General features: G+C 40.4%; 1 protein-coding gene across 4 annotated transcripts in view; it reads left to right on the forward strand.

Moving 5' to 3' along the window:
- eml2 (EMAP like 2) overlaps positions 1–27423 on the forward strand; it is a 32499-nt gene that overhangs the window by 869 nt on the left and 4207 nt on the right. Inside the window, exons 2-18 of one of the 4 annotated variants that reach the window (XM_042414866.1) lie at positions 3468–3551; positions 11730–11960; positions 12729–12846; positions 13415–13516; positions 21341–21369; positions 21588–21717; positions 21969–22118; positions 23272–23341; positions 23774–23884; positions 24043–24138; positions 24264–24398; positions 24894–24993; positions 25551–25705; positions 26276–26401; positions 26543–26674; positions 26867–26934; positions 27326–27414. In XM_042414866.1, coding sequence (XP_042270800.1) covers positions 11756–11960; positions 12729–12846; positions 13415–13516; positions 21341–21369; positions 21588–21717; positions 21969–22118; positions 23272–23341; positions 23774–23884; positions 24043–24138; positions 24264–24398; positions 24894–24993; positions 25551–25705; positions 26276–26401; positions 26543–26674; positions 26867–26934; positions 27326–27414 — 1816 coding nt within the window. In that variant the 5' untranslated portion in view covers positions 3468–3551; positions 11730–11755. Of the gene's footprint in view, positions 1–3467; positions 3552–11729; positions 11961–12728; positions 12847–13414; positions 13517–15524; positions 15629–21340; positions 21370–21587; positions 21718–21968; positions 22119–23271; positions 23342–23773; positions 23885–24042; positions 24139–24263; positions 24399–24893; positions 24994–25550; positions 25706–26275; positions 26402–26542; positions 26675–26866; positions 26935–27325; positions 27415–27423 lie in introns of those variants that run through there. The other 3 variants (XM_042414865.1, XM_042414864.1, XM_042414867.1) reach the window with 3 other exon arrangements.

Below are 27423 nucleotides of genomic sequence, written 5' to 3' on the forward strand. Positions count from 1 at the left end.
GACACATTTTTTGTTTTTTTTTTGAAACACAGATAAAGATATCTCAAAGAAATGTGTTTGATTTTCCTGAGAGAGACAGTTGCTTTGATATATTGTGGAGATATTTTTAGTTTTTTTTCCAACAGTGCAGAAGAAGAAAGCTTTCCAGTGCTCAATTATATATTTCTTTTTTTTTTATTATTCCTTTTTTGTAGTTCCTCTTGCATTTTCCACTCATTGCTTTGATGTTATTGTAGAAATCTGGATCAGTCTCCTTTAGGGATTTTTTGCTGTCTCATGCTGGTTGTCATTTAGCATTAAAATATGAAATATATCAGGCTAATATCTATATTTTTATTAAGCTGTCAGGTGTTTTCGAGTCGGTATGATTAACATCTTATATAATGGAGGTTCCTCTCAGTCCAAAGCAACAAAAAGCTTCCCACAAAACACAAGTCACGCATTAACTGTAACATTAGCAAGATGGAAGGATAGTAGTGGTTGTCGTGATGCATGGACACCCTGCTCTGATACAATATTTCTAGTTTTAACTTCTTTTTTTTAAAAAAAAATTGTGTGTCTTCTCCCTCCTGCAGCCATGTGCGTTTGTGTTGGTCACATCCTGCTTCACAAATATAATGCAAATAACCTGCTGCTGCCGCCAGATCATATCTGTGGTGGAAAGGAGAATTATAGATGATTATTAAAATTAGTTTCTCCTGCAGTTTCAAACAAAATAGGTGCCAGTTTTTCTCTTTGTGTCCCAGACAGGGTGCATTAATTTAGAAAAGTGTGGAATAATGTAATGAAACTTCCTTTTGTATGTGTTCACCTTTGCATTTCACCAAAAAAAAAAAAAAGTATCTCCATCAGAAAATATCATGAAAAGGTCAGTTAATGCATGGTATCTGAGAGAGCTGTACTTGGATTGTCCCTGCAGTCTATTAAACTTCACAGACGGCCATATTGAGCGGCAGGTGGAGGGACAGCGAGGGGTCATGGGAGTCTGGTCAGAGCTGTGATGTTTGTTATCCAAGAGGTAACATGTGCCGTTCAAACCATTTGGTGAGCGCTGCGGTCCAAAGCCTCCCGCAGCTCACAAGCTCATAAGGATTTCAGTGAAACGCTAAGACCAACGTGCACAGGTTCTTCCCTCTAAGAGAATAAGGTGACGATAGAAATATAAAGTAAATAATGCTATATGTAGGTTAGAGGAAAGGGCAGACAGCTGGGCATGCAGTGAGAGATCAGCTGGGGGGATTTTGTCAAGTGCAGGATGTCTTTTTGTCTGCCGTCCTCCAGTATGAAGAAAATATGTGACATTTTTGTTTTATCAGCATGTTTTATCGACCGTACTTCTGTAAGGGTTGAGTTTGGGGTTAAAGCTTTGGTTTAGGGTTAAGTTAGGTCAGAGAATAAATGTCTAAGTGAGGGTTCTTGCAAGAGTAGAAAAACAGGCCTGTATGTGCGTGCTGGCATTTGCAGATATTGTATTGATGCCCAAAAGGAAAGAAGAGAAGAGAAGAGAGGAGAGAATTGTCTTTTTGCTTGGCTTCCTCCACTTAGAGGTCAGAGGTCAGACTCCCTAGAGCTGGGAGAGATTCAGCATCTTATCAAGAGCACTTCAGACTAAGCTCTCAGTCCCCCCTCCCTTCTTGTTAATGCCGCTTTTACACTGTGTGATTGAGAGTGAGTTGTGAGAGAAATGTGGTGAAATCTTTGGTCGTCAATGCACAACAGTGTCCAAGATCCCACTGTGAGACGCGTCCACCCACAACTGATTTGGATCTTTGGCAACCAAAGACAGCTTGAGGCAAAATTCTGACAGTTTCAGAAATTAAGGACAAAATTCTCTGACCCACGTCTACAAACCAACCAATCAGAATACGACATAAAAGGACACAGAACACATTAGCCAGCGTGACATTTTGTAAGAGCAGTTTTTAATCAAGTTTAAGGAGAAAACACATTAATTCTCCTTTAAATACGTCCATGACACACAAAAACCAAAATGATGGAGATGAGACAAAAAACAAATTTGTGTGACTTTGCTGCATTTTTAAAACATCAGATGCCTTTTTCAACTGACATTGTTGGACTAAGATTCACCACACATTCAGAGCACAATCTGACAGCCACAAATTGATATTTTGCAGTCTGACACAGATTTTATTATAGGAGTCTCACACAATGTTGTTGCACAGTCTAAAGGTGTTCAATAGTCTGCAGGTTTTCCATCCAACCAAACACTACAGCATCTGATTTTACAGACTGACACAGTTCGAGTTAGACAACCCACAACCCCTCCACGTATATGAAGAGTCCAGCTGTAAAGCAGTTGATCAACAGGCGAGTTGATCATCTGCTATTAAATTAAATTAAAGCAGGAGTACGGGACTTTTGTCTCCCCCTTCTGGCAGTGAGAGTAATTACAAAAACACTGGTGAAACGTGCTTACATCATCGGCTCTGCGGTAGCCTACTCTGTCGCTACTTTTGCAGCTGTAAAACTGCAGATGAATTGTTTTGAGTGTCACATAAAACCTCTGTGAAATGACTCGTTTCACTATCAGAATTTATCCTTTCAGTCCGATAATGTTTGGAAAGTCTAGAAAAGCCGCACAATTGAATTATTTTATCCCGATTCAGGTTAGCAGAGGGCTAACTGGAAGTTAGCCACTTGACCGTGTGAAGTCTTTCGTGTGCATGCTCTGCCTATAGAGCAGAGTATTTATTCATCTGGCCAGCACAACAATGTCGCCACCGACACTAAATTTAAAAACTCTGTATACTGTGAAATACAGAGAGATTTACCTGGCGATGATGATGATAGGCTTAATCAGCATTGTGTGAAGTCGTTTGGCAAGTGAATGTAACAGACGTTCATTTATATGTAAAAGTTCCACACTGCAGGTTTAAATCTTGAATTAAGAGATGAAATAAGAACTGTTTTTAAGCTGGGATAGGTGCTGAAAAAATTAATCTGGTGGCTCTGTTATGCTGTGGGGGGCATTTTGCTGGCATGGTTTGGGTCCACTTGTCCCCTTAGAGGGAAGAGTCACTGCAAATCAATACAAAGTTGCTCTGAGTGATCACCTTTGTCCTATGATGAAGCATCTCTATCCTGATGGGAGTGGTCTCTTCCAGGATGACAACGCTCCCATCAACAGGGCACGAGGGGTCACTGAGTGGTTTGATGAGTATGAAAATGATGTGAATCATGTGCTATGACCTTCACACTCACCAGATCTCAACCCAGTTGAACACCTATGAGAGATTTAGGACTGACGTGTTAGACAGCGCTCTCCACCACCATCATCAAAACACCAAATGAAGGAATATCTTTTGGAAGAACGATGTTCATCCCTCCAGAAGAGTTCAGAGACTTGTAGAATCAATGCCAAGGAGCGCTGAAGCTGTGCTGGTGGCCCAACACCTTACTAAGACACTTCATGTTGTTTTTTTTCTTAATTTGTCACCTGTCTGTAGCTTCGGGTGAAGTGAGAACCAAACCCGAGAGAGAAACGATGATGAGGTGTTTCACTCTGCTGTGCTGCAGCAGGTGAGATGCAGGTAAAAGTTGAAGAATAATAGAACAGAATAGTTCAGTTGTCGGCTGGATGTGCTGTTGATCTGTGCTCAGCTATTATCAGTTAGTGCAGCATCTGTCAAGTGAGCTTCACACAACCAACTTCTCTGTCTTTCTGTTGCTGTATCTGTCCATCTTCCTCCATTATTTCCTTTTCTTTCTTTGTTTCTCTTTCTCCTCTGCCATCTGTGCTCTCACTGTAACCAGAGATCCTCTACAGCGTGTTCATCAGATCTGCTCTCCTTGACCACCTGCTCATATCTTCAGCCAAATACACGCCCTTTGTAGTTTATATAGTTTTATAGATGTTCCCCAGTGCTGACAACCTTCATAGATTTACCTAAATGTTCCGGCTGAGGTAAACTCCACCCACCTGGGACTCCAGGCGGTTCAAAACAAACACTGAGTTCAAGCATCATTTAAACAATTTTCCTTTGAATCATGAATATTTTTAATATTGTCCTTACATCAGCAGAGAAACTTTTGACTTTTGAGAGGCTCCACAGTATGAAACAAAACACTAAGTTAGACACATTTACAACACAATTACTTGAGTTACATATGATTTTAAATCTGCAAAATTACACACCAAACAGCAGTAAAGAGTAACTGCCCCTCTGTGCCCACAAGTCATTTCTTCTAGCGTCTGAAGGAGGTTTTTAGAGGTTTTAGGTGTTGTTGGTGCGTCCAGCTTTTTCTGTGCAGTTTTGTGTTTCATGAGATTTAATTTAGTCACCAGCTGGAGAATGTGTGGAGAATATTTCTCACTAGTGCTCATATCCAAAATTTCATTTGGGAAAACAGGATGAAATGTGGTTTGATGCTCACACACTTTTATTTTACCCCTATATGATGCAGCGCTGCGTTAAAGTGCAGATGTAATGTACTCTGAAATGCATAGTGACATCAGCACAACATTTACGACGTTCAGAGACTGCAGAGTACTACAGTATACATGCATGCTGGCGGTGCAGCATAGAGACTTTTTCCTTCAGCTGTAGATTGAAATGAAATGATTGATGACTCAAGCACAGAGTAGAACAACAAGAGCTGTCAATCACTGTACTGCTGCACAACCCCCGAGTAATTATCCACTGTGTTTAATAAAGTCTTCTATTATTGCTCAGTTAAAGCTGAAGGATACAGCTGGTCACTATGTCCTTTTTTATGATTCAGTTTGCTGAAATCTGTCTTACTCTATATTTCTCTTATTTTCAACAAATCCCATGAAAAGACAAAAAGCAACAATGAGCTTGTCTGTCTTTCACCACTTTATTGTGACTTCCCCCCGTCTGTGGCAGAAGAAGGAAGTCGAAATAAACTCATTCACTCACTCAAAATAAACAACATCACAGAGGAATAAGATATATCAGGTCATTCTTCTTTGTTGAATTTGGTCTTTTTTTTAAAGAGATTTGTTGATTTAAAAAAAAAAAACATATAAAAAATACAGTATGTCACCAGCCTTATCCTTTTAAAACTTGTTTTCACACTCTCACATGTAGAGCCTGTACAAGAATAGCTGCACAGGTATGCAAATGAACAGTGAGGGCATGTGGGTGCTGCATCACCTTATTTATATATATACACATATGTGTGTGTGTGTGTGTGTGTGTATGTGTGTGAGTCATTGACCCTGGAGTCCAACTCTGCAGCATCTCTTCCTGGTGGTGCCTGGCTGTACAGATGCTGATGCTGGTGCAGTGTCTCTCTCTCTCTCTCTTTCTCTCTCTTTGTGTGTGTATATGTGTGTGTGTGCGCGTGTGTGTGTGTGGCTCTGAGCCAAGCTCCGCCCCCTTCTGCCTCAGCTCTCCCTGCCTGTTAACGAGAGAGGAGGAGATGGGATGAAAGTGAAGTAGCAGCAGCAGCAGCAGAAGAAGAAGAAGAAGGAGAGGGAGGAGGAAAAAGGGGGAGGGAATGGAAGGAGGAAGAGGGAGTGGTCCAGGAAGCGAGGGAGAGAGGAGGAGGAGGAAGAGGAGGTGGATGAATGAGTGTGTGTGTGTATGTGTGTGAAAGAGAGAGATCAAGTGATCTGGGAGGGGAGGGGAGGGGAGTCGGAGTGCATGAAGCCTCTGGGGGAGGACGAGTGAGAGCAAGTGAACAACCTGCCTGACTGACTGACTTACTGACTGACTGGCTGGCTGTTGCTCTGTGGACTGACTGACTGACTGGTTGATTGACAGGAGGAGTGACCGGGCACTCAGCGAGGCACGATGACAGGTAGGCGAGACGAGCTCCACCTTCATTCCCGCTTAACCGCACCATAAATATTCCAGCAGCGTTCAGTTTTCTTATTGTCCTGCGCCAACCTCCCCATTGTCCATCTCTCTGTTTCAGCATCACACACACACACACAGAGACCCCCCCACCCCACCTCCACCCTCTTGTTTTTCTCTCCATTTCATCTTCCATATCTTCCTGTCTGTCTCCCCTCCATCCCTCCTTTTACTCCCATCCCAAAAACTCCCCCTCTTCCTCTACCAGCACTTGTCTACCTCTCTGTGATAATTTTTCTGTGTCCTCAAAGCAGCCATGTGTCTGTTTTAACACTTAGTAATGTCTCTCTGTGCTGGGATGGAGAGGGAAGTTAGCTTGTAATACAAAATGTGTGAGTGTGTGTGTGTGTGTGTGTGTGTTTATGTGTGTCTCGCCTGCTGAATATCAAATAGATGTGGCCTCTGGTTTACAAGGGCAGTAATAGAATACTGCTGAGGTGTAACCTATTGTAATGGTGTGTGTGTGTGTGTGTGTGTGTGTGTGTGTGTGTGTGTGTGTGTGTGTGTGTGTGTGATAATTCAAGGGCAAATTGGAAAAGTATCCCCCTCTGCAGCGTTTTTAAACAGGTGTCCTAACAGTAGAGGAGTTGAAGGTGAATCCTGCTGATCTCTCTCTCTCTCTCTCTCTCTCTCTCTCTCTCTCTCCATCTTTGTCTTTGCTCTCCCATCTGGCTGTGTTTTCTGTTAGCATGTTTAGCTAAATGTTAAGAACTCACACGCACAGTAAACATGCATACTGTATATTATCCGGATGGCTGCGAGACAAATTTCCCTCGCAGCATATTTAAGTTTGACAATTTGCATCTTCGCATCACTTTAATGACCACATGATCTGTGGGGTTTTTGTTTTCAGTACAGCATGATCACAAGGTGGCTCAGTTTATATATAATATATAATCAGCGTAACGTATCACACAGTGAATAATTACATATTGTACTCAGTCATACGTTCAGTACATATTAAACATATGAAATCCAGAGACTGAGGAAAAATAATCCGACTCCGACGACGTAGAGCTGAGCCTGACAAGCTGAGATGTTCTAAAACAGCCACCGTACAGAGGATGAACTCCTCTGATTTAACTAACAACATGCCTTTTCTCTTACTAGTGGTAAAGATTAGTGAAGATGTCTCTTTGTTTGTTTTTTTTTCATCTTTTTTTCAACGTTTCTATTTCCTTGTTTGATGAGTGCAGTCTAGCATAGCTACCAGACTTTTATGTTGTTCTCTATTCACCATTTACAGTACAAACAACGATCTGCCCCGCTTCACTACTCACATTATAAACACTATATACAGAGTCCCCTATACAAAGGACTATATGTTGTATAGTAGAGTAGTAAATATGTAAATTATTTCAGATAGTCTTCAGTCAAAAGAAACTTGGTCTCTGTAACAATCTCCCTCCGTCTCCTCCGTTTGTTTCTATGTTCAGTTTAATGCTCTTGTGGTCACAGTAGTTTAGATAAACAGATTTACTGCTGTGTTCAGTTAAAAATTAATCATTCTTCTCTCTCTCTCTCTGTGTACTCCCATCTCTTTCTCTCACTCACCATCTCCTCCCACCTACAGTCTGTTTCCTCCCGTTTCGCTAACTGACTCTTATGTTTCTCTCTCTTTTTGCTCAGAGTTTGTGTATTAATTATTTCCACCTACGGTCTGTGTTTTCCACTTTACCTGTATTCATTTATAAGAGACATTGAGTTGGATTGCTTTTGGGCTATTAATATGACTGTATGTGATTATTTCTCTGCATCATCTGGTCATTAATAGATTGATTTGTGTTTGAGTAGCTAACACAGACATGACAGTAAGAAGAGATTTGTTAGTTTGGTAGTTTATCTGTGTAATATTACCCTGTCAGGAAGTGAAACATCACTTCGTACCATTTTACCATACTTAGTATCTATGCTTTTCATTATTCATATTGTCTGAGAGTTCATTTTCAAATGGATCACTGAGTACCCAGACCCTGACAGACATCTAGACAGCTAATGTAGACTAATGAGGTGCTTTTAAAAGCTGTCAGCCCTTTTTTTTTTTTTAAAGGGGGGCTTTTCCAGTGCTAATGGAAACTGTGGGATACAAACCAGATTTAAAAGAATTATTAATAATAATAAATTCAGAAGTGAGGAGCAGTTTTTCTCAGTAGCTGAAGCAACGTGGTCAGAGTGAACCACGTAACCGGCTTATTTCTGATATTTCTGATATTAAACAAAAGGCTAATATCATGTGGCTAAATCAGTCTAACCCTACTGAAATTTGTTTTCAGAAGGGTTCAGTAGAGCTGAGAAAGTTGGAGAAACAATGATGAAGGCTTGTGGCCTAATCTGACAATATGCTGCCGGTTCATCATGCAATTCTGCGATGCAAATCTCCCCTGAGTTTGATTTCTGTATGTAAATCTGAAGCTTGATTTCCCTGCGGACTCTTCCTGACTCATTTGACTGCGAGATGTGATACAGTAACAGTAACAGTACTCGCTGTGTCCCCTGGCCTACAGCTCGCAGCGCCGCGCTGATGCATGATGGGAGCGTAAGGCTCACGCTGAAGCAGTGTGAGCTGTAAAAATGCCTCTTAAAGTGCTTTTGCGATGCTCTTTTATTGCAAGTTTAATTTAAACTGTTGCGGCTCAAAGCTCTGGATGGTGTAAATATGAATGTGACCTTTGTAGTAAAAATAACGGGGACAAGGAGGGAGGTTCATGGTAGATGTTCATTTGTACGCCCAGTTCTATTGTTCTTTGTTTTAGTTGTAAGTTATTTTATTGTGAAAGGTAGTTTTTACATATTTTTTGCATTTTATCTCTTTCGACCGTAGAAGTAAATTTTGTGTTTTATCTTCTATGCAGACTGAGACGTCCTGGCTCTGTGTAGTACAGATGTTATGTCATTTTAAAAAAAAAGAAGTGATATTTGAACAATTTTTAAACTTGATTTTAGCTCATTAGCTTCTCATTTAACTTGGTGTTCAACTGAAACAGGTGTTTTGAAGGCTGATATGTTGAGTAGATACTGATATTGTAGCAAATTTTATAAGAAGATTCAATGTTTAAGTTTTTTTTTTTCATAAATAATCACAGGAATTCAATGTTTATTTCCTGTCTGGATAGAAAAGCCTCTGAAACAGCTGATTTGGCACCACAATGAACCCTGCAACAGAACCCTCTTAATTATAGTACAGCAAGCATTTGAATTAAGAATTACTCAACAAAAAATAAATAAATTAGTAAAGAAAAAGATATTTTTGGTATTTGCATAGCTGTGATCAAGGAGTTACCTCAATCTCAACACATTTATCTGATGTCTTCGTGCTGTTTTAGGAGTTTTAAACAGGAAATGTACAAGAATCACGTTTTTTGGAAAGAGGTACAGTTTGTGGCAAACAAAGTACAGTATGTATTCTTTTTATGAGAAAAATATTGAAATCCTAGATAAAAAATCAATAAAAATAGATAATTGCATGCTGTCAGTATTAATTTGCAAGTTAAAGGATAACTTCTGTCTCAGTAGGGGTAAGATTTTAAATTAATTTTGAATAAAAATCTGTATTTGTGATGATGAGGACGTGGTGGTTTCAGAGCTGGCGTCATGACAGAGAGAGAGGATAGAGTTTAAAATTTAGGATGCATGAAGAGTCGAGATGTTCTGTCCGACCAGAAACTTGTTTTTGACTTTATGGGGTTGTAATCTGTTAATGTGGGCCACAGATTAATAATCCGCACCGGGCAGTTTGCCTACGATAATCTGGTAGGCCACCGATGATGTCATCGTAGCGAGTGGAAGGTCGGTGGACGATTAGGCTGGAAAGAGTTCAAGATGAGGGGAATAAACACGGAGCACGGAAGAAAGGATGTGAGTGGGCTTGATGGGAGGAAGGTTAAGAGTGCGAGTATTTTTCATTTAGCAGACAGCGTTTGGCACATGTTGGGGCAGCGGAGCTTCAGGCATCAGTGGCGGGACCAGATTTTCTTGTACGAAACAATTATTCTCTCTCGTTGATTCCATTGTTGGAAGTGAAGTGTCCAACCAGAAGTAAAGTGGTTTGCACCCAAAGTAAAACATTGTTCTCATTTGGTGTATTTGTTTGTAATGCAGAGGACTTAACAAGCTATAAGCCTGAACCATGTTTACCTTGAGTTGAGTATTGCTGATTTAGCGTGTAGGAACACACCAGTTAAACAAGAGTGAGTATCATGATCCTTCAATTTTATTGGAAAGTTTTGCAAGTGGATATATATATAGAGAGAGAGAGAGCTCCAGGAATGAATTTAGGAAACAAAAAGACTTCTACAGCATATCAAAGTGCAGAGGTTGCTTTATGATTAAGACTAAGTGCATTTTTATTGTTAAAAGGTATCGCTGCAATTGTCTTATTGATATTTATTATAGTGGCAGTTTTACCATGTTCAAAGTATCTTAGTTTTAACTCGTGTTCCACTGAATTAAATCCAATTTTCTTGTGAAAACCCACAAGAGGCAGGGAAATTCCTAACTATAGCACACGTTATTACCCGCTATGTCATGTACAAACATTATAGACATTATATACATTATATACGGTCAAATACTTGTTTCAATTGGAACTTGTTTGCAGATTCCTCTACGTCTCAGCAGCATGTTTTTGAGGCCAATGCACATTAAAACTGAAATAACAAAGATCTTCCTGCATTCCAGCACTTAAGAACAGAATAGTATATACATAACATCAGCAAAGTTTACTATAAATATACTTAAACTTGCACATAAGAAATGCATAAACTGCTGCATGAAGTTGAACAATGTTCGAACATATGCATGAGGTTGCAACAGAAACAATTATAAATAAATAAAATACCATAAATACAAATATGTGCTTAAGTTGCTCTCAGAGTTCTGCTTACATTCAATGTTTCTAACATGTTTAATTTATTTTCTTCCTTTATAAAACATTTGCACACATTTTTTTTTGAATATTTTGAAACCTGTATCAATTATGTGTACTGCACATCAGAGAGCAGTCTTCAAATTCCAGCCAGTGGAGTATGTATACACCACACATTTACATTACCGCCCTCTGCAGTTGGTGAATAAAATGATACAAATGCTTAAAGTATAAGGCACCTCTGACACTTCTTCATAGAGCCACTGTTGGTCAAAAAGTCCACAGGATATCTTTACAAGCGAGAGAACAAAGCTGTTTTTCTGTCTCCTTCACTCTTTCTATTTTTTTCTCTTCTCTCACATGGTGTCCATTCAAAGCAACCACACAACCTGGTGTCTGGTGTTGTTTTCCTTCTATTTATCTCTGCCTCACACTCACACACAAAGTCTAAATTATTTAAACCAGTCAAGTTTCTTGTTGTATGCTCTTTCCCCCCACCGAGAAACTCAAAACCGTCAACATTCACAAAGCGGCAGCGGCGACAGATATCCATAACAATCACCTAAAGCATCCGTTTGTATTTGTATCCAAATAAAGGAAACCAAATGTTTAAATGTCCAGGCAACATTTACTAGTTCTTATACTTAAATTATTTCCTCTTCTCTCTTCTACACTCCTTTTGATGTTCAGCCACAGCTTCATAATCTCTTCTCTTGCACGTATACCTGCCTTTAAATTTGTATCTTTATTTTGTCTCCATCTTTGTTGCAAAGTACTTTCCTCATCAATCATTGTGGCCAGAACCATGATGTCTTTTTCCTTGGACAGTATTTTTCAGTTGATGATGATAAAACCTCCATGTAATGTGTTTTTTAGTAAAATACTGACTCATTTTTACCTCAGGATGTAACAAAGTCTTTAGCCAAAGCTTTTTTTCATCCCATTTTCAGTCTTTTAAGCTCTAAGTCTCAGTAACTAACACTTAAACTAACACCTTCTCTCCTGGCCGTCGTCCCGTCCAGATGACACGGTGTCAGCCAGCAGCAACATGGACATGGAAGACCGGGTTTCCCATCTGGAGCAGAGGCTGCAGCTGCAGGAGGATGAGATCCAGCTGCTGAAGGCGGCTCTGGCCGACGCTCTGCGCCGACTGGGCTACTGCGAGGAGCAGAACCTGGGGCCGCAACCGGGAGGCGTCCATGCTGCTGGGAGGAGACCTCTGGCCACCACAGCTTCAGCACAGCCTACCAAGGGTGAGTAAGGTAGTGGGTTGGGTATTAGTCATGTTGTGACTGATCCACATTACAAACAGTCTCTTTGTCAGTGTTATTATAATCCCCAAAATCCCTGGATTTTAAATTTGGAGACAAAGACAGCGCTGGTAGTGGATCGGTACTTGGCATCGGCAGATACGCTTGGTTGAATTATCGGTGTTGGGAGACAAAAAAACGTTGGATCATAGCATCCCTAAGAATATTTACATGAGTTTTAGCCACTAGCCTGCTGTCAAATAAACAAAATAAGTTTACAAAGTGATTGTTTTATGTTTGATACAGTGATGTGATGTCAAAAAGTATTGTTTTTCATGTATTTCTCTGTTTTTATTGGATTTTTGTCTAATGATTGGTTAGTTTATTTCTGCTTATTTTGTGTGCTTCTTATTGTCGTTTATTTTTTGTTGTATTTTCCTAAATTATGTTTTTTTTTTTCCATTATTTGTCATTGTTCTCCTTAAGTTAAGGGGAGGTCTACTGTATAAGTCTGCAGCTTCTTGACCTCTCCTGACACATCTCTTATTTTTTATTATCTATGCAGTCTTATGTGTGTGTAAATAAAATAAAATAAAATAAAAGCAAGAAAAGCAAATTAGCATCACTGCACATATTGTCACAAATTATAGGGACAACACACACACACAGGGTCTAAGATTGAGTTTTGACCCTGGACTATACATACAGTAAATTCTTTCCTCATCTGTTCCTGTTTTTATGAAGCTAAAATGATAGTTTGTTATCTTTCAGTGCGTCAGCTCCTGCAGGCTCTTCCCTCCAGACCTCTGAGTAATGGCTATGCTCAACAGAAACGCCTCCTCTCCTCCCCTTCATCTCCCAAGAAAGAGGTGCTGCAGTCTATTAAAAGGTATACAAGATGCTAAAGAAACAGAAAAACACTGCCACAAACAAATGTGTGTACACTCACGCACATATTTGTATTATTCTTGCATTTAATCATAATCTAAGTAAGGTGAGAGGATTAAAAGTGTAATCTAGTAAAGTTGGTGACAGACGCTGACACAACTGAGTAAATGTAAAACTGAGCATTTAGACAGAACACTGACAGTTTTCCAAAAGGCAACATAAAAAAAGTGATGTTTTGGATCAAGCCTGTGGACACTGTGGAGTTCTTTTACGTAATTGGCAGCAGATGAGCAGCATCACTCAAGGAGCCAGACCACTGAGTTCTTTTGCCTCCCAAAATAAGTTTCATCAGTGACCCTGATCCAAGCAAATTCACCAGGAGTGTAATTTCATTTTTTAGCAGTGGCCTTGAGGAGTGAATGTGGAGAAGGGTAGTAATCAATACCAATTTCTCTTAAGCAACATTTTTGCGGCTTTCCTCTCCTCTCCTCTCCTCTCCTCTCCTCTCCTCTCCTCTCCTCTCCTCTCCTCTCCTCTCCTCTCCTCTCCTCTCCTCTCATCTCCTCCAGGAAGAGTATGTCCACAGAACGTCTCACCTTAGTAAGGAGAGAGATGGGAGCGGAGAGTCGGAGTCGAACAACCTCATCCAGCAGCTCATCAGGCGGAAAAAGGTAAAAATTATACAGTGTATTTCTAGACCTATGAGCAGCTCTATGAAAGAAATGCTGCGTTTCACACAAAGGTAGATTTAACAGAGAAAGCATTATATCCGATGCTGAAGTGAAAACTCTTCATCTTGCCTCTAACAAGCTCAGAAAGCATGTCTGTTCACTGTGGGTCAACGGAGTTCACTGGGTCTGTCAGATTGTTGTAATGAGCTGTTTTACCTCTCTGCTGTCTGTCTATAGATAGACTCGACCGTCAGTCTGAACAAACGCTGTCAGTCAGAGGCAGAACGAAGAAAACAACTCTTGTTAGTGTTTGTTACTGTTTGTTATAGTTATCCTGATTACAGCTGCTTGAGTTGCTTAGATGAGGAGCAACTTAAGAGTGAGTTTAGATATCAGAGCAATGAACAACCAGTCTATAATGTCCAGATGTTAGAGTAACATTTAAGCTATTCTTACAAAATTATTAAAAGTAGAAAATTATAAAGGTATGGTAGTTTTAACTATCTACACTGGTGGTAAAGTTATTTAAAGGTCCAGTGTGTAGAATTTAGTGACATCTAGCTGTGAGGTTGCAGATTGCAACCAACTGAATACCTGTGCCTTCACCCTTTCCCCTTTCCAAGCATGTAGGAAAACTTACTGCGGCCACGAAACTCACAAAATATGAGAAAGGCCCTCTCTAGAGCCATTGTTTGGTTTGTCCGTTCTGGGCTACTGTAGAAACACAGCATGGCGTGAAACATCCGTGGAAGAGAACCCACTCCTCTATGTAGATATAAAGGGCTCATTTAGGAAAAAACAACAACTCTTATTTTCAAGTGATTTATACACTAATTAAAACATATTATATTCCATTTCTACCAAGTCCGTTCCATTAAATTCTACACACTGCACCTTTAAACTTCTCATAGACAAAATGATTACACATACAAGGTGTACAACATATAATACAAAGCCAAAGTCACAATTTTCATCAGTATTATTATTATTATTTATCTAAATGCTGTCACACCTGAACTGTAAACTAGAAATGAGGCCTTTTATATTTTTTCTCCTTTTTCTCAGTTAAATTAAAGGAAATGCTGAGCGCTCTGTCTAGCATCTCTGCCTGTATTTTTGCACATCCTTACATTTAATATTGAATCAAGACAAACAGAGAAATGGAGCCGTATGAATAAAAAGGGAAAAGACAAGATGAACAGCTGCCCCCCCCCCTCAACTAATCAGCATCTGTATCTGAATCTGATGAAGATGTTTTACATTTACAGCCTGGAGCCTCTGCTGCTCTGAGAACTGCTGGCTTAGTTTCTGGAGTTAAAAGCTCCAGAAAGAAGAAAAAAACACATCATCATCATCATCATCATCATTAGTATCGTCTGACGTGTCAGGCCTCTCTGTTTGCCTGCAGTAAATCTCAGATGTCATCGTGAATTATATAACGGACTGTTGGTCTTTTGTGATGCAACAGCTGTGAGCTTGATGGACAGAGAATTATCCGCATGTCACAGGCAGGTGAACGTGATTGACAGGTCACTAGTCGTCAATAAACAAACCCCTGTGTAAACTGAATATAGTGATGTGTGCTGTGTTTTTGGACATTTTGTTCAGAGGAAGTTTACGGCTTATTATTTAATCAAAACACACAATCTCCTTAGTTTATATTTTTCTTTTTGATCCATTTGTCTGTCATTGCTTGCTCTTTTACAGTCTTTCTACTAAAGACTGATACTGACTTCTCTCTTATAACATTCCTCTCTTTCTTTCTTCTTCTCTTCTTTTCTTTGCTCTCCACGTCTCTCCTCTCTACTCCTCTCCTCCATCTCCTCCATTTCTTTCTCTCCTGCCCGTCTCTCTCTGCTGACGGCATCAGGTTTCTTAACAGCTCTTGGTAAAAGGGAGTGTGGACACTGGTTAGTTGGAGGAGGTGGGGGTTGCACAACCAGGAAGTGTGTTTTGATTGGATAACAGAGCCTGAACAGGCAGAGCTTAAAGTTTGCTGAGTGAAGGAGGAAGTTAGTGTGGCTGTTGGACTGGACAGGACTCGCTCTGACTGATCACCGCTGATAACTGTTACTGTAACGGAAACCTGGCAGCCATGAAGAGGTCTTCAAGGTAAATACAGGCTTTTACAATAGATGATCAATGATTGATAGAGTGACTGTGAGCGGAGAGACTTAACTGCTGAATACTCTTGTAAGACAAAACTCTCTCAATGATTCATTGCACAAACATGGATTAAATGTGGATATTTAGTGCAGGAAGGTGTGAGGCTTTTAGATTACCATCTGTTAACAGTTTGAGAGAGTTTCTCTAAATGCATGTGCAGCTTTTAACATCAGCTGGGTGTGTTTCAGAAAAAAAAAAACCCCTCAAAATACTTCCTTTGTGTCTCAACCAGTCAGTCCTCCATTTATCATTTGCGTTATATTTAAATAGATTATAGGTGACACAAGGAAACACAGTGTGGTTTGGGCTGTGAAATACCATCTAAAGTTTTTGCTCATTTTCACCATAAACAATCACAGTGATCAGTCCTTTGGGTTTTGTTTCATAACAGTCTGAGGAAGTGATGTTTTTTTAATGAAACTCTTGGTTGTCACGCAAACCCTATGATGCAGTAGATTCCTAGTCTGCAGGACTGTGTGTGCGGTTGAGGGGAGGGGCAGCAGCATAGTAACATGAATACAATAGAAACACAACAGCCAGTGGTCCAATAGCGTGAGGCAGATCAGATTAAAACACATAAAAAGTGTCATTTTGAGAAGAATATATTACAGTTTAATTGTGTAGTTCAATAAAAAGGAAAAACATGAGTTGCTGCTTTTGATTAAGAAAGCTCTCCTGGAATGAATTACACTCACAGTTCATCTGCTCTAAAGATTTAATCTGACTTCTATGGAAACAATAATGAAGGGTTTTCTAAATGTGGTATCTAACCGGATCTCTTAACTTAGAAATTTCTCACTGTTTCCTTCACATTATGTGACTTGATGCGCCTTTTTTGTGCTATCAGTGGCTCTTTTGTCTTCTTCAGGCTTCTAATGATGGTGGAAACAAAACAAACATGTGACATTTCTGTCCAGTTATGAAACACACACACACACACACACACACACACACACACACAGACGCACACACACGGATATGATGAGTGTATGTGAAGTGACAGAAGACCAGTCACACTGACTGTGCTCAGCAGTTCTGTCAGTTAACTGATTGTTCTGTTAAATCTGATTGATTCTGGCAGCTGACGGGACACGGTGCTCCTGCTTTATATGATGAGCTGTTAACACAAAAAAAGAGACTATTACACATGTTCACATTGTACAAACTGCTTCACATCACCTACTGTAGTTTGATTTACATGTGCTGCATTGGATGGAGCATCTTATATAAGCATGAATTTGAGGGTTTTCCAATGAACCTGTAGAGCAGCTTGTAACTGAAGGTAAAACTAAATGCTGCAAAGACTCATTTCATTATGACCACAGACATGAGGGGAAAGCTGCTGTGGGACTGATGTTACAGTCACCAGTTCTGCTCAGCGTGCACCGATAACATTGATTGGACTTCCTGCTTAACATGCTACAAACATGTCGACCAAATCCCTGAATGCAGAGAAGCATTTTGCACGACTAGAACCGTGTTTTCCTTGAATAAACTAGGTTCTTACCACCATCACTGCCTCTCATCTAATATTAAATACTGCACATTTGAGTGCAAGTGTAGTAACCCTTTACATCAAAGCGCACTGTGCAAAGATGAGTTTTGTCATACAGGTCTGAATTCATGCAAATAAAAGAATAAGGAAAAGATTTCTATCGTGTTGGATCAGTATATCTCTCTCCTTTTGTGTTAGTGTTTCATTCTGTAGAATAAAAGCTTTGATCCACAAGGAAATCTTATGAGGTTGATTTAAAACTTTCAGCTTGAAAGAATACATATACACCTCACACCTCACACTGTGGCCTAAACATAACCTTTGTAAAAATAGATGAGGTTTAACATCTAGAATAAATAACTTTCCCTCAGTCAGGCGGAACCCATGCAAATTCTGATGAAGGAAAAGATCAAAAGATTTGCATTAGAATAAACAGATTGAGATCTTTTCCTTTTGTCGAATCAAATGTTTCTCCCCCTTTCCTCTCTCTCTCTCTCTCTCTCTCTCTCTCTCTCTCTCTCTCTCTCTCTCTCTCTCTCTCTCTCTCTTTCTCTGGGGCGTTTCGTTAATACGTCTGCTACAGTAACTTGAGAGAGTATTAGTCTAATGGCGTATGGAACAAAGATCAGCCTCTCAACCACTGCAGTACTTCAGTCATAATGGACCAGGAAATGGACGCACACTTGACCATTACCGCTGATCCCACAGTTCACAGGGTTACGACCCATCACTCAGACCACAGCATCCATCAGCTCTCTGCTACTAAAACATCCAACACTGCAGTCTTTCTCAGCTAGATGAAGCATTTCCCTAAGACTCCCCTCTTACACACGATGCAATGAATCTCTTGACAAGATAAATATATATTCAAAAAAATTGTCAGCTGATGGCTTGAAAATTCTATAAAATTGTACACAATTATTCAGACATTGCATACCAACCAGCAATAATGTAAAGTTATGTGTCAAAATATTATACAACAAGCATGCAGCATTGAAATGATCTTTTTTTAAATTCAAATAAACAAGCTAATACACAAGATTACATAAAAGCTTCGTGACTCGGTTGTGTTGTGGTTTTTTAATCCTCATGCAGAAACACTCACTGAGCTCTTCGAGAAACGTTTTAGCTTTGCTTTGCGTAACACTTCCAGCTGCTTCCAGGCTAGCAGCTGGAAGTCGGACCAGTCGGTCAGTGAGCAGGTGACGAGTGGTGGTGACGGCGAGCGGTGCCGGTTTTTTGAATTTGAACTGTGTGCAGACTCACCGTATTTTAACTTTGCAACTTTTTGAGAACATGTTAAACATAAATTCATCAGGATTCAGCAGCTGTTTGGTTCCTCAGATTTATTTAGAAGTTGATTTTGCTGGAAATGATGACATTGACACAGAGAAGCACAGACTATCCTACTGAGTTTACTGTATCTATATGTTGTTTGGAGGCTGTTCTAATTACCTACAAAGTCTCTGTGACTATTAATGAGGCTTAAGTAAATGTCTGTCGAGCCTTCCCAGGCCACAATGAGAGAAGTTTTTTTTGGCCTGGCTGAGAGAGATTAGGAGATTAGGAACTTGATTGATCTTGATGTCACTTCACAAACAAATGACATGATGGAGGATTTTTTAAAAAGATCCCTGAAGGATCTTTGCTGCTTGTCAGTCCCCTCTGGTTCTTAGAGGAACCCATCATGTTTTCAGAGTGCAGACAGGCAGAAAATACACACAATACACTCAGTGCTGCATGTAAATCAATGGCCCGTTTGTACATTCCCTCTCACTGGAAACCTGGTGACCGTGACTACAGTCGCATGGGCTTTATATCCACAGTTATTTGCTTCAGCTGCCCTGCCCGGCTGCCAGTTACCCAGCATGCCCTGCACTAATTACTGGCTCTGAATCAGTCATGTTCGCTCATTGGCTAGAACCAGGCCACTCCTCATCTTCCTGGCAGACCACACGTACACATGCGCGCACACACACAAACTCAAGCTCAAGAGACAAACGGGCCTTTATGTGGTTGTTTTAAAGAGCCGACACCCTGCCTGGTTGCCTCCAGCTGTCCAGAAACACAACAGACATCAGACAGGTCCTCAGATCAGTCGCCTGGTTGCTCTGCAATCGTTTAATCTTCTTCAATGCAACATATTATTTTCAAACACACATGTCTCATTTATATGCTTTTCTTTTACCTGTGCGCCTTGTTGATCTGTAAAACATGCTGTGGCTAACCTGCTTTATTAAAACGAAATATTTTATGAAGACATTTTACTTTTTGACTCAGCGACACTGAGATGTCTCAGTGCTGTGTGACCTTTTCCAGTTACCTCCCTGTTAAACAAATGTCAGGACAAGTCGAGACACATGGCTCATCCTGGTGCTTAAAGGTGCAGTGTGGAGTTTTCTTGTAAACGAAAAGTCATATTTACATTCTGTGTTTCTCGGTAAAACACATCGTGTGTATCCCTGAGTTCTAACAAACATGTTGAATGCATTTATTTCCTCGTAAAACATTTGTAGAGCAAATTTTTGTCGTTGTTGAATACTGTAGATTATGATTTGTTTACAACCATGTTTACTTGCTAGCAGTCGTCTTCTTCACTGCTGTTACAGGTACATTGCTTTGTTTCTTTGTGCGTTATCAACACCAACTGTCAATCAGCCAAATAGTTTGAAATTAGCTGCAGGAATTGCTTCGTCCATGTGCAAACAAAACAGGAACGCACTCGTACACACACTTCTCTATAGCACTACAAGTGGTTAAAATGTCCACAGGGTACATTTACATTTCCCAGTTTACCGCATCTATCCTCAGTTTATGTAACTGTACGATGACACAGTGCACATAGGGCTCATTATTTCTGAAATGGAAGCATTTGCAGCTCTTATATTTTTCCACTCATTTATTATTATTATTTTGCTTTGTTACAGTCTGTTGCCCTGACAGTTGAGAACAAGTTGGGTTGTGTTCATAAATAATTGTAATATTTGTATCTCTTCCTCTTTGTCAGTGTAGCGATTCTTGTCGGCTTCAGTTAGTTTCTACCTTTCCTCTGACTTTCCCGAGTGTTTCTTTGGAAGCACAAGCAGGCACGTCGTAGACTCTCCCGCTGCCGAGCAGGAAAAGAAAAGCCTTCAGTTTCCTCTTATCTTATCTCTGCTTACTTTTACTGCCGTTGCCATGGTGATATCCACCTGTCAGCCGAAGCAACGCTTCAGCATCCTGATAACAGCATCTGACAGTTTAGGCGGCATCTTGAAAGGTTAGGTTGAATGGTCAGCACGCTCCGCGACGCTCAGCGGGCACTTCTGATTGGTTGACGGACAGACAGCTGACTCAGAGGAGCAGCAGCTGCAAACTGATGAGGCAAATACAGGGTTTGATTGACAGGTCTGATGATGCATGTTGGCACACTGGCTGACTCACTGGTTGTCATTTTACATTTAAGGTCTAACTTTTTCATTTGCATGCATTTTGCTGTTCTGTGTGACATCAGGTGACACTAGTTGTAGTTCTCCATCTGACTCCTCTCTCATCTTTACCTCCTCCTCCGTCACACTGGTGGCAGAGCACCACGTTCACTGTGTGTTTAACTGATAGTAAGTGTCACCACCCATATTTGGATACATATAATAGGACACGTCTGTTTACTTTGTGCACTGAGTTGATCAAGGACACTTGTTCTCTTTATCGACCTGTGTACACAGTCATATTAACTTTATTTTCTTTATTCATGAAAGAGAAACTCCACTTTGTCTTCAGCTGTGTGTCTCGTCCAATAATAAAGAAATGTTCTCAGACCCACATAATCCTGCGATCTGTGAGCCAGTCTTCCCACTCTGTACATCATGTTGCTCATAAAATACTACAGATGGCACTCTTGTTATATTTTTCTCAGAAACACACACACAGACATTTCTATTATTCAGTTAATGTGAAACTGAGCTTGTAGAGCAAAGAATAATTAATTTATGTTTTGGAAAAAAAATTCTCAGGGGCTTTGTCAACACAGCCATACACTGTGTGTGTGTAATGTGTGAGGCACTCGAGCACAAAACAACATCCTACGTTATCCCTCTTTTTAGTGTCATTTTCAATTATAGTGTAGGCTGAGATCAAGTCTCACAGGAAACATTTCATTAATGTTTCTTTTTTTCCTGTTTCAGCAAATCCAAAGAATGCACCTTTAATGCAGGTAAGAGTTTTGTTTTGCATATAAAGTTTAAGTTTTGCACTTTTGCTTTATTTGTGTGTAAATCTTGTGTGTCTAATTTAAGACTGCATGAGGCACTACCCTCCCGTCACTGTGCCCTTTTAATTAGCTGTAAAGAGGATGAGTAAGTGCTCTTAACTGACTCTGACTCTTCCTTTCTCTCTGTTTAACCTTCTACTGCGCCTCTCTCTCCCCCCCAGAGGACGGCTATGTGAGGATGTTTCTCCGAGGTCGTCCTGTCACCATGCACGTCCCTGACCAGCAGAGGGAGAGCTACAGCCTCGACCAGAAGGTGGCGCTGCCTGACCGCAAGCTCAAACTGCAGTGGGTGTATCCTTCAGGCTGGTCATACAAGCTTTAGTTTCCTTATTTCTTCATCACACATGTACATGTATGACCACTTTGTTGTTTTGTTCCCTTTGGGGAGATACAGCTCTGAACTCTGGTTCAAATTCCAGAAGAGTAATGAGCTTCAGTTCTTGTGAGTCATTTATTAAAGAACATCAAATAATGTCCAAAATCAGAACATTAAATGCTCCTATTTTCAGCCATCTTGTTCCCTTAACTTAAGCGTGGACCAGGTATGGCTACCGCGGTCGTGACTGTCGCTCCAACCTCTACCTGCTGCCCACGGGAGAGATCGTCTACTTTAACGCCTCTGTGGTGGTTCTGTACAACACGGAGGAGCAGCAGCAGAGACACTACTTGGGCCACAACGATGATGTCAAATGGTGAGAAAAATCAGGCCGATAGGAACCAAGTATTTGATTATATAACATACTGTCGGGGTCGTGGAGAAACCTGATTAACCATCTGCTGCACGTATACACAAATTTACAGTAACAGTGCGTAACAGTGTGTCCCATTTCTCCGTGTTCTTGTGCACATGTAAACCTGCTCACTATGCCCTGAGGCTGTGCTGAAACAGTACTCAGTGTACATGTAGAATAGTACACTGAGTAAAGTTGACAGCAGGACATGGAAACATTTGTTTAAACAGAGTCCTGATCTCATGTGATACAGCTTTTCAAAATACAGTATAAATACTTCATGTACTTCATCTGTATCCGTGCGCTGACATGATTTTGCACACAGTAATACTTCAATTTTTCAGTCAAAACTGAAGCTGAGATGTTTCTGGCCGGTTCATCCGAAGCTTCCTCATGAACTCCAACATCTAAAAAAAAAAAAAAAAAAGAGACAAATGCTCCGAATTGCTCACATTCTGTTTCTCTCATCAATCTGGGTTTTTGCGTAATGCGTCATTGACAGCTTCATGCAGCTGACTATGTTTATCATTCATGTGATTTTTGGTTCTCTTAATGAGCGCTAGTTGACATCCTGAGTGAGCTCTGTGACTGGAGCCACTGGGATGTAAACAAACTGAATCCCCCAAGGAGCATGCTGGGAAAGCTACTCATCTCTGCAGGGAAACAATCGTGTTCTCCTCTCCCACGCCGTCACATAGTGTCCTCGCGCTCTTCCTGCCATGAAAAGGCTCCCGTCTTAACTGCTGTAGTTTTTTTTATTTCCTTTTTTTTAAATTTTAGAGGCACAGAATTATTGTGATATAAATGATATGATTGGTAATAAATATTAGTTTCTTAAGTAAATAATCATAGAATTTAGCAATTTATGTTTTAAAGATTCTTTTTTAGTGTGTTTAGTTTGGTGTCAACAATGTGTTTCTAAGAACTAAATGAAGTTTGCTGTCAGTACAACAGAAGAGTGATCAATCAATGTCCTAAACTTAAACAACATAACAAAGTCTCATGGAAACAGCACAAAGTGATGGCAAATCCTAAAAATTCTGACTGTAGGTACCATTTAATGCTTACAAATGTCATGGAAATGAATTAATCATTTATATTTTCCTCTTCTTAGCTTGAGTGTGCATCCTGATATGGTTACCATAGCAACAGGGCAAGTGGCTGGAAACTCTAAAGATGGAAAGGTACCGTGAAAACCGCACTTACACCCTCCTACGGAGTTTCAGTTTTTCACTCGCTGCTTAATGTTGGCACAGTTTAAAACCGCCTTACTGTATCTCCTCAAACCAGTCGGCCTGAATTTAAAAAGTGTTTTTTTGTCAACGGATTTTGTTTTAAAGCATGTTTCGAAAAGGCTAGAGGTGTTTTATATGATGGAAAATTCCCATTAAGCACTCGGCTGGTGTAGGAAGTGTTTGTCGTGAGGCGTTAAACGTTCATAGACAACGCATAGAACAGAAAGTCAGTGTTTAATGTTATCTAATATTATGTAAAACATCCAAGTTGTTGAATTCATTCATCAGTTCCTCTTCTTAATTTCTCCCACTTTTTTTGTTTTTTGTATCACATTAGTTTGTCCAGCTAACAGACTTGAATGTTTCTTCCTCTCCGTCCAGCTGCTGGCTCCTCATGTTCGTGTCTGGGACTCAGTGAGTCTCAACACGCTCCATGTCATCGGGATGGGAACGTTTGACAGAGCGGTCACCTGCGTCGCTTTCTCCAAATCAGTAAGCAGCTTTGCATCCTGCAGAGTTTACAGAGGAGAAGAATACAAGCTTTGAACTGTTAATTTTTGCTTTTTGATGTCTAAGATGATATCAAATATTTATGTGTGTTTTAATATTTGAAGAATTATGAAGATCTGACTCCTTATTTTTTTCTTCAGAACGGAGGCACCTTCCTCTGTGCTGTGGATGACGCCAACGATCACATCCTGTCGGTCTGGAACTGGCAGAAAGAGAAGCAACTAGCTGAGGTCAAGGTACCCTGACTTCCAACCACCTGACCTCAGTTATTTTATTTTATTGTATTGTATTAGTATTTATCTCCTCAGTAGACTAAATGAGTCTGGTAAAGAAACATGTTTCATGCTTCCTGTGTCTGCAGTGCTCCAATGACTCAGTACTGGGTGCCGTGTTTCATCCCATGGACACAAACCTGATTGTCACCTGCGGAAAATCTCACATCAACTTCTGGACGATGGAGGGCAACACTCTCACTAAGAGACAAGGCCTGTTTGAGGTACGGCATGATAACAATAATATATCACACTACTCTCCCACCTCACATCAACCTTATGAAGCCACTGTACGGTGAAATAATCCACTACATGCAGTCTAATACGTCTTTATGGTCACTTGGAGGCTGTAGTTTGTGGCACTGTTGAAATGTATTGAGCAGAAACTGGTGTTTCTAATATTTTGTCTACTCTCATTGAATGTCAGTGTCACTGACACAGTTTGCCACCATTAACTGTACCTCAGGTCAGCTTTGATGGAAGCAGCCATAAAAGTTAGTTGTCACAACTAGTAAATTATCTTAAATAAGGCTACCTGAGCAAAACATTTTAAGTTGACTCACTGAATTAAATCTCTCTCTCTCTCTCTCTCTCTCTCTCTCTCTCTCTCTCTCTCTCTCTCTCTCTCTCTCTCTCTCTCTCTCTCTCTCTCTCTCTCTCTCTCTCTCTCTCTCTCTCTCTCTCTCTCTCTCTCTCTCTCTCTCTCTCTCTCTCTCTAGAAACATGAAAAGCCAAAGTACATGTTGTGTGTGGCGTTCGCTGAGAACGGAGACGCCATCACAGGAGACTCCAGTGGAAACATCTACGTCTGGGCCAAAGGTAGAAATCCAAAAACCTCAAACTGACCCCGACCTTTTGTTCGAGGTATCCCCAGATGAAATCCCCTCACAGCGAGCCATCTGTAAAGATACTGAAAATTAAAACCGGTATGGATGTAATGGTTCGCTGCCACTGACGTCACTGCTAGTGTCTGCTCAGCAAGTTTACTGCAGCAATGTTACATTCTTGACCAGCAAGCGAAATGTAAAGGATCTCCAGTACAACAATTTATTTTTCCTGTGAGACTTGTAAACTTGAGAACATGTCACATATGTCCAATACAAATGATCTAGAGTCATTGTCTCAATAGTGCAGCAATAATCTTATTTCAAGATTGTTTCTAAAAAGATCCTTGAATACAGAAAATAACTGTGTTTTCTCAAGTCTTTGAATTTAGTTAGTTAAACACAATCACAAGCAGTTTGACTTGTAGATACATTTAATTTAGTGGGATAAGCTTGGTTCTGGGTTCATCAAAGCCTGAAAACAAACAGGATCCAACAGAGGCAGGGTGTCCTCTGTTTGAGCTCTGATATCCCGTGTGTCCTGATTGACAGGTGGTAACCGAATCAGCCAGGTGGTGTCAGGAGCCCACGAGGGAGGGATTTTCTCTGTTTGTGTCCTGAAGGACGGGACCTTGGTGTCTGGAGGAGGGAAGGACCGCAGGGTGGTTCTGTGGGACCACGACTACAGAAAACAGGCGGAGATGGAGGTGAGAGAACTGAACTGAACTGTGTTCATTAAAGGCTTAAGGACAGAAAGATGCTGCTATTCGATATATGAACACTATCATTACATTTGACCTTTTGAAACAGAAATGTCAGTGTGCCTCGTCGGAGACTATCATTACACAGCATAAATAAATTGCAAGTGTCGCAGAATGCATTGAAATGGAAAAAACAACGACAAATAAACCAACACTAGACTTGAGCGTCATTATAGCATCTTTTATGATACAGAATAATACAATACAAGGACTAAGATAAGTTTTTAATATTTTCTGATGCTGTTCATCTGTTTTTTTAGCATTTTTTTTTGTAAACACAGTACTAAAATGGACCTACAGTTTCAATTAAGTTATATATACAAATCTATCTACAGTAGATATGTTTAAAATGTGCAGTTTGAGCCTTTGTCATTATGTTTTAGTCTACTTGACTTTGGGTCGTGGTCCTATTGAGCTCCATCTATAAAATGTGTGAAACACTTTTTAAAACAAACATGTGAACTTTCTCTGAGCCTGTGCTGTGTGTGTGTGTGTGTGTGTGTGTGTGTGTCCCAGGTGGGCGAGTCGTTCGGTCCTGTTCGGGCTCTGGCTGAAGGTAAACCAGGAGAGCTCTTCATAGGAACCACCAAGAACGCCATCATCAGAGCCGCCTTCCCTAATACATTAACACCTATTGTACAGGTACACACACACACACACACACACACACACACACACATGCGTACACTTTCTTGGGAGCACACAATGATAATTTTCTTCATAGATAATTTTATTTATTTCACAGTCTCAGGTGTATTGAATAAGACATGTGTTGTGTTACAGGGTCACACAGATGAGCTGTGGGGTCTGGACATCCATCCCTCCATGGAGCAGTTTGTCACCTGTTCCCAGGACAGACAGGTTCACCTGTGGGACACCAACTCCCATCAGCCCCTCTGGAGCAAGACTATCGAGGTGACGAGGAGTTTAACGGAGATATTTTGTGAAGCATTTAACATCAGGATGAAAGACACTAAAAGAATAGAACTAATAATTAAAGAGATAATTAAAGAGAAGTTATAATAATCATCAAGCTACAATTAGATGATTCTTCTGTATTTCTAATAAGAGAATAATAATTAATCACTGCTCCCTCCTGTGCTCCAGGATCCTGGGAGGTCTGCAGGTTTCCATCCCAGTGGGGCTGTTCTGGCAGTGGGGACCATGTCTGGAAGGTCAGACTCTCATCAGTCACAGACGTTTTGTTTCCACAGTTGCGGTTCAAAAACATTCATAACGGGTGGAACAATTTCTATGCAAGAGGCTGTAGACTGTGTAGGAGGAATTAGTCATATTTGTTTAGATTTATTAGCCAGTATGTTTACATTTAAACTCTATGACCTGGTCAATTAAAAAATTAATAGAAGTTATGAGGTAATACTGTAAGTGGGTAACAAAAATGACAAGTATTTGCTGTTTTTGTCTTCTCAAATGCGAGTATTTGCTGCTTATTCTTCAAATTTTAAAATGAATATCTTTGGGTTTTGAACTGTGAAATTGTGCATTTTTCCCTAATTTCTGACTCGTGTGTGTGTGTGTGTGTGTGTGTGTGTGTGTGTGTTACAGGTGGTTGGTGCTGGACACTGACACCCGGGATCTTGTTTCTATGCACACAGACGGCAACGAGATCATTTCCAACGTGAAGTATTCTCCAGGTAAAACAT

Source organism: Thunnus maccoyii, chromosome 6, assembly GCF_910596095.1.
Source record: "Thunnus maccoyii chromosome 6, fThuMac1.1, whole genome shotgun sequence".
Lineage (NCBI taxonomy): Eukaryota > Metazoa > Chordata > Actinopteri > Scombriformes > Scombridae > Thunnus > Thunnus maccoyii.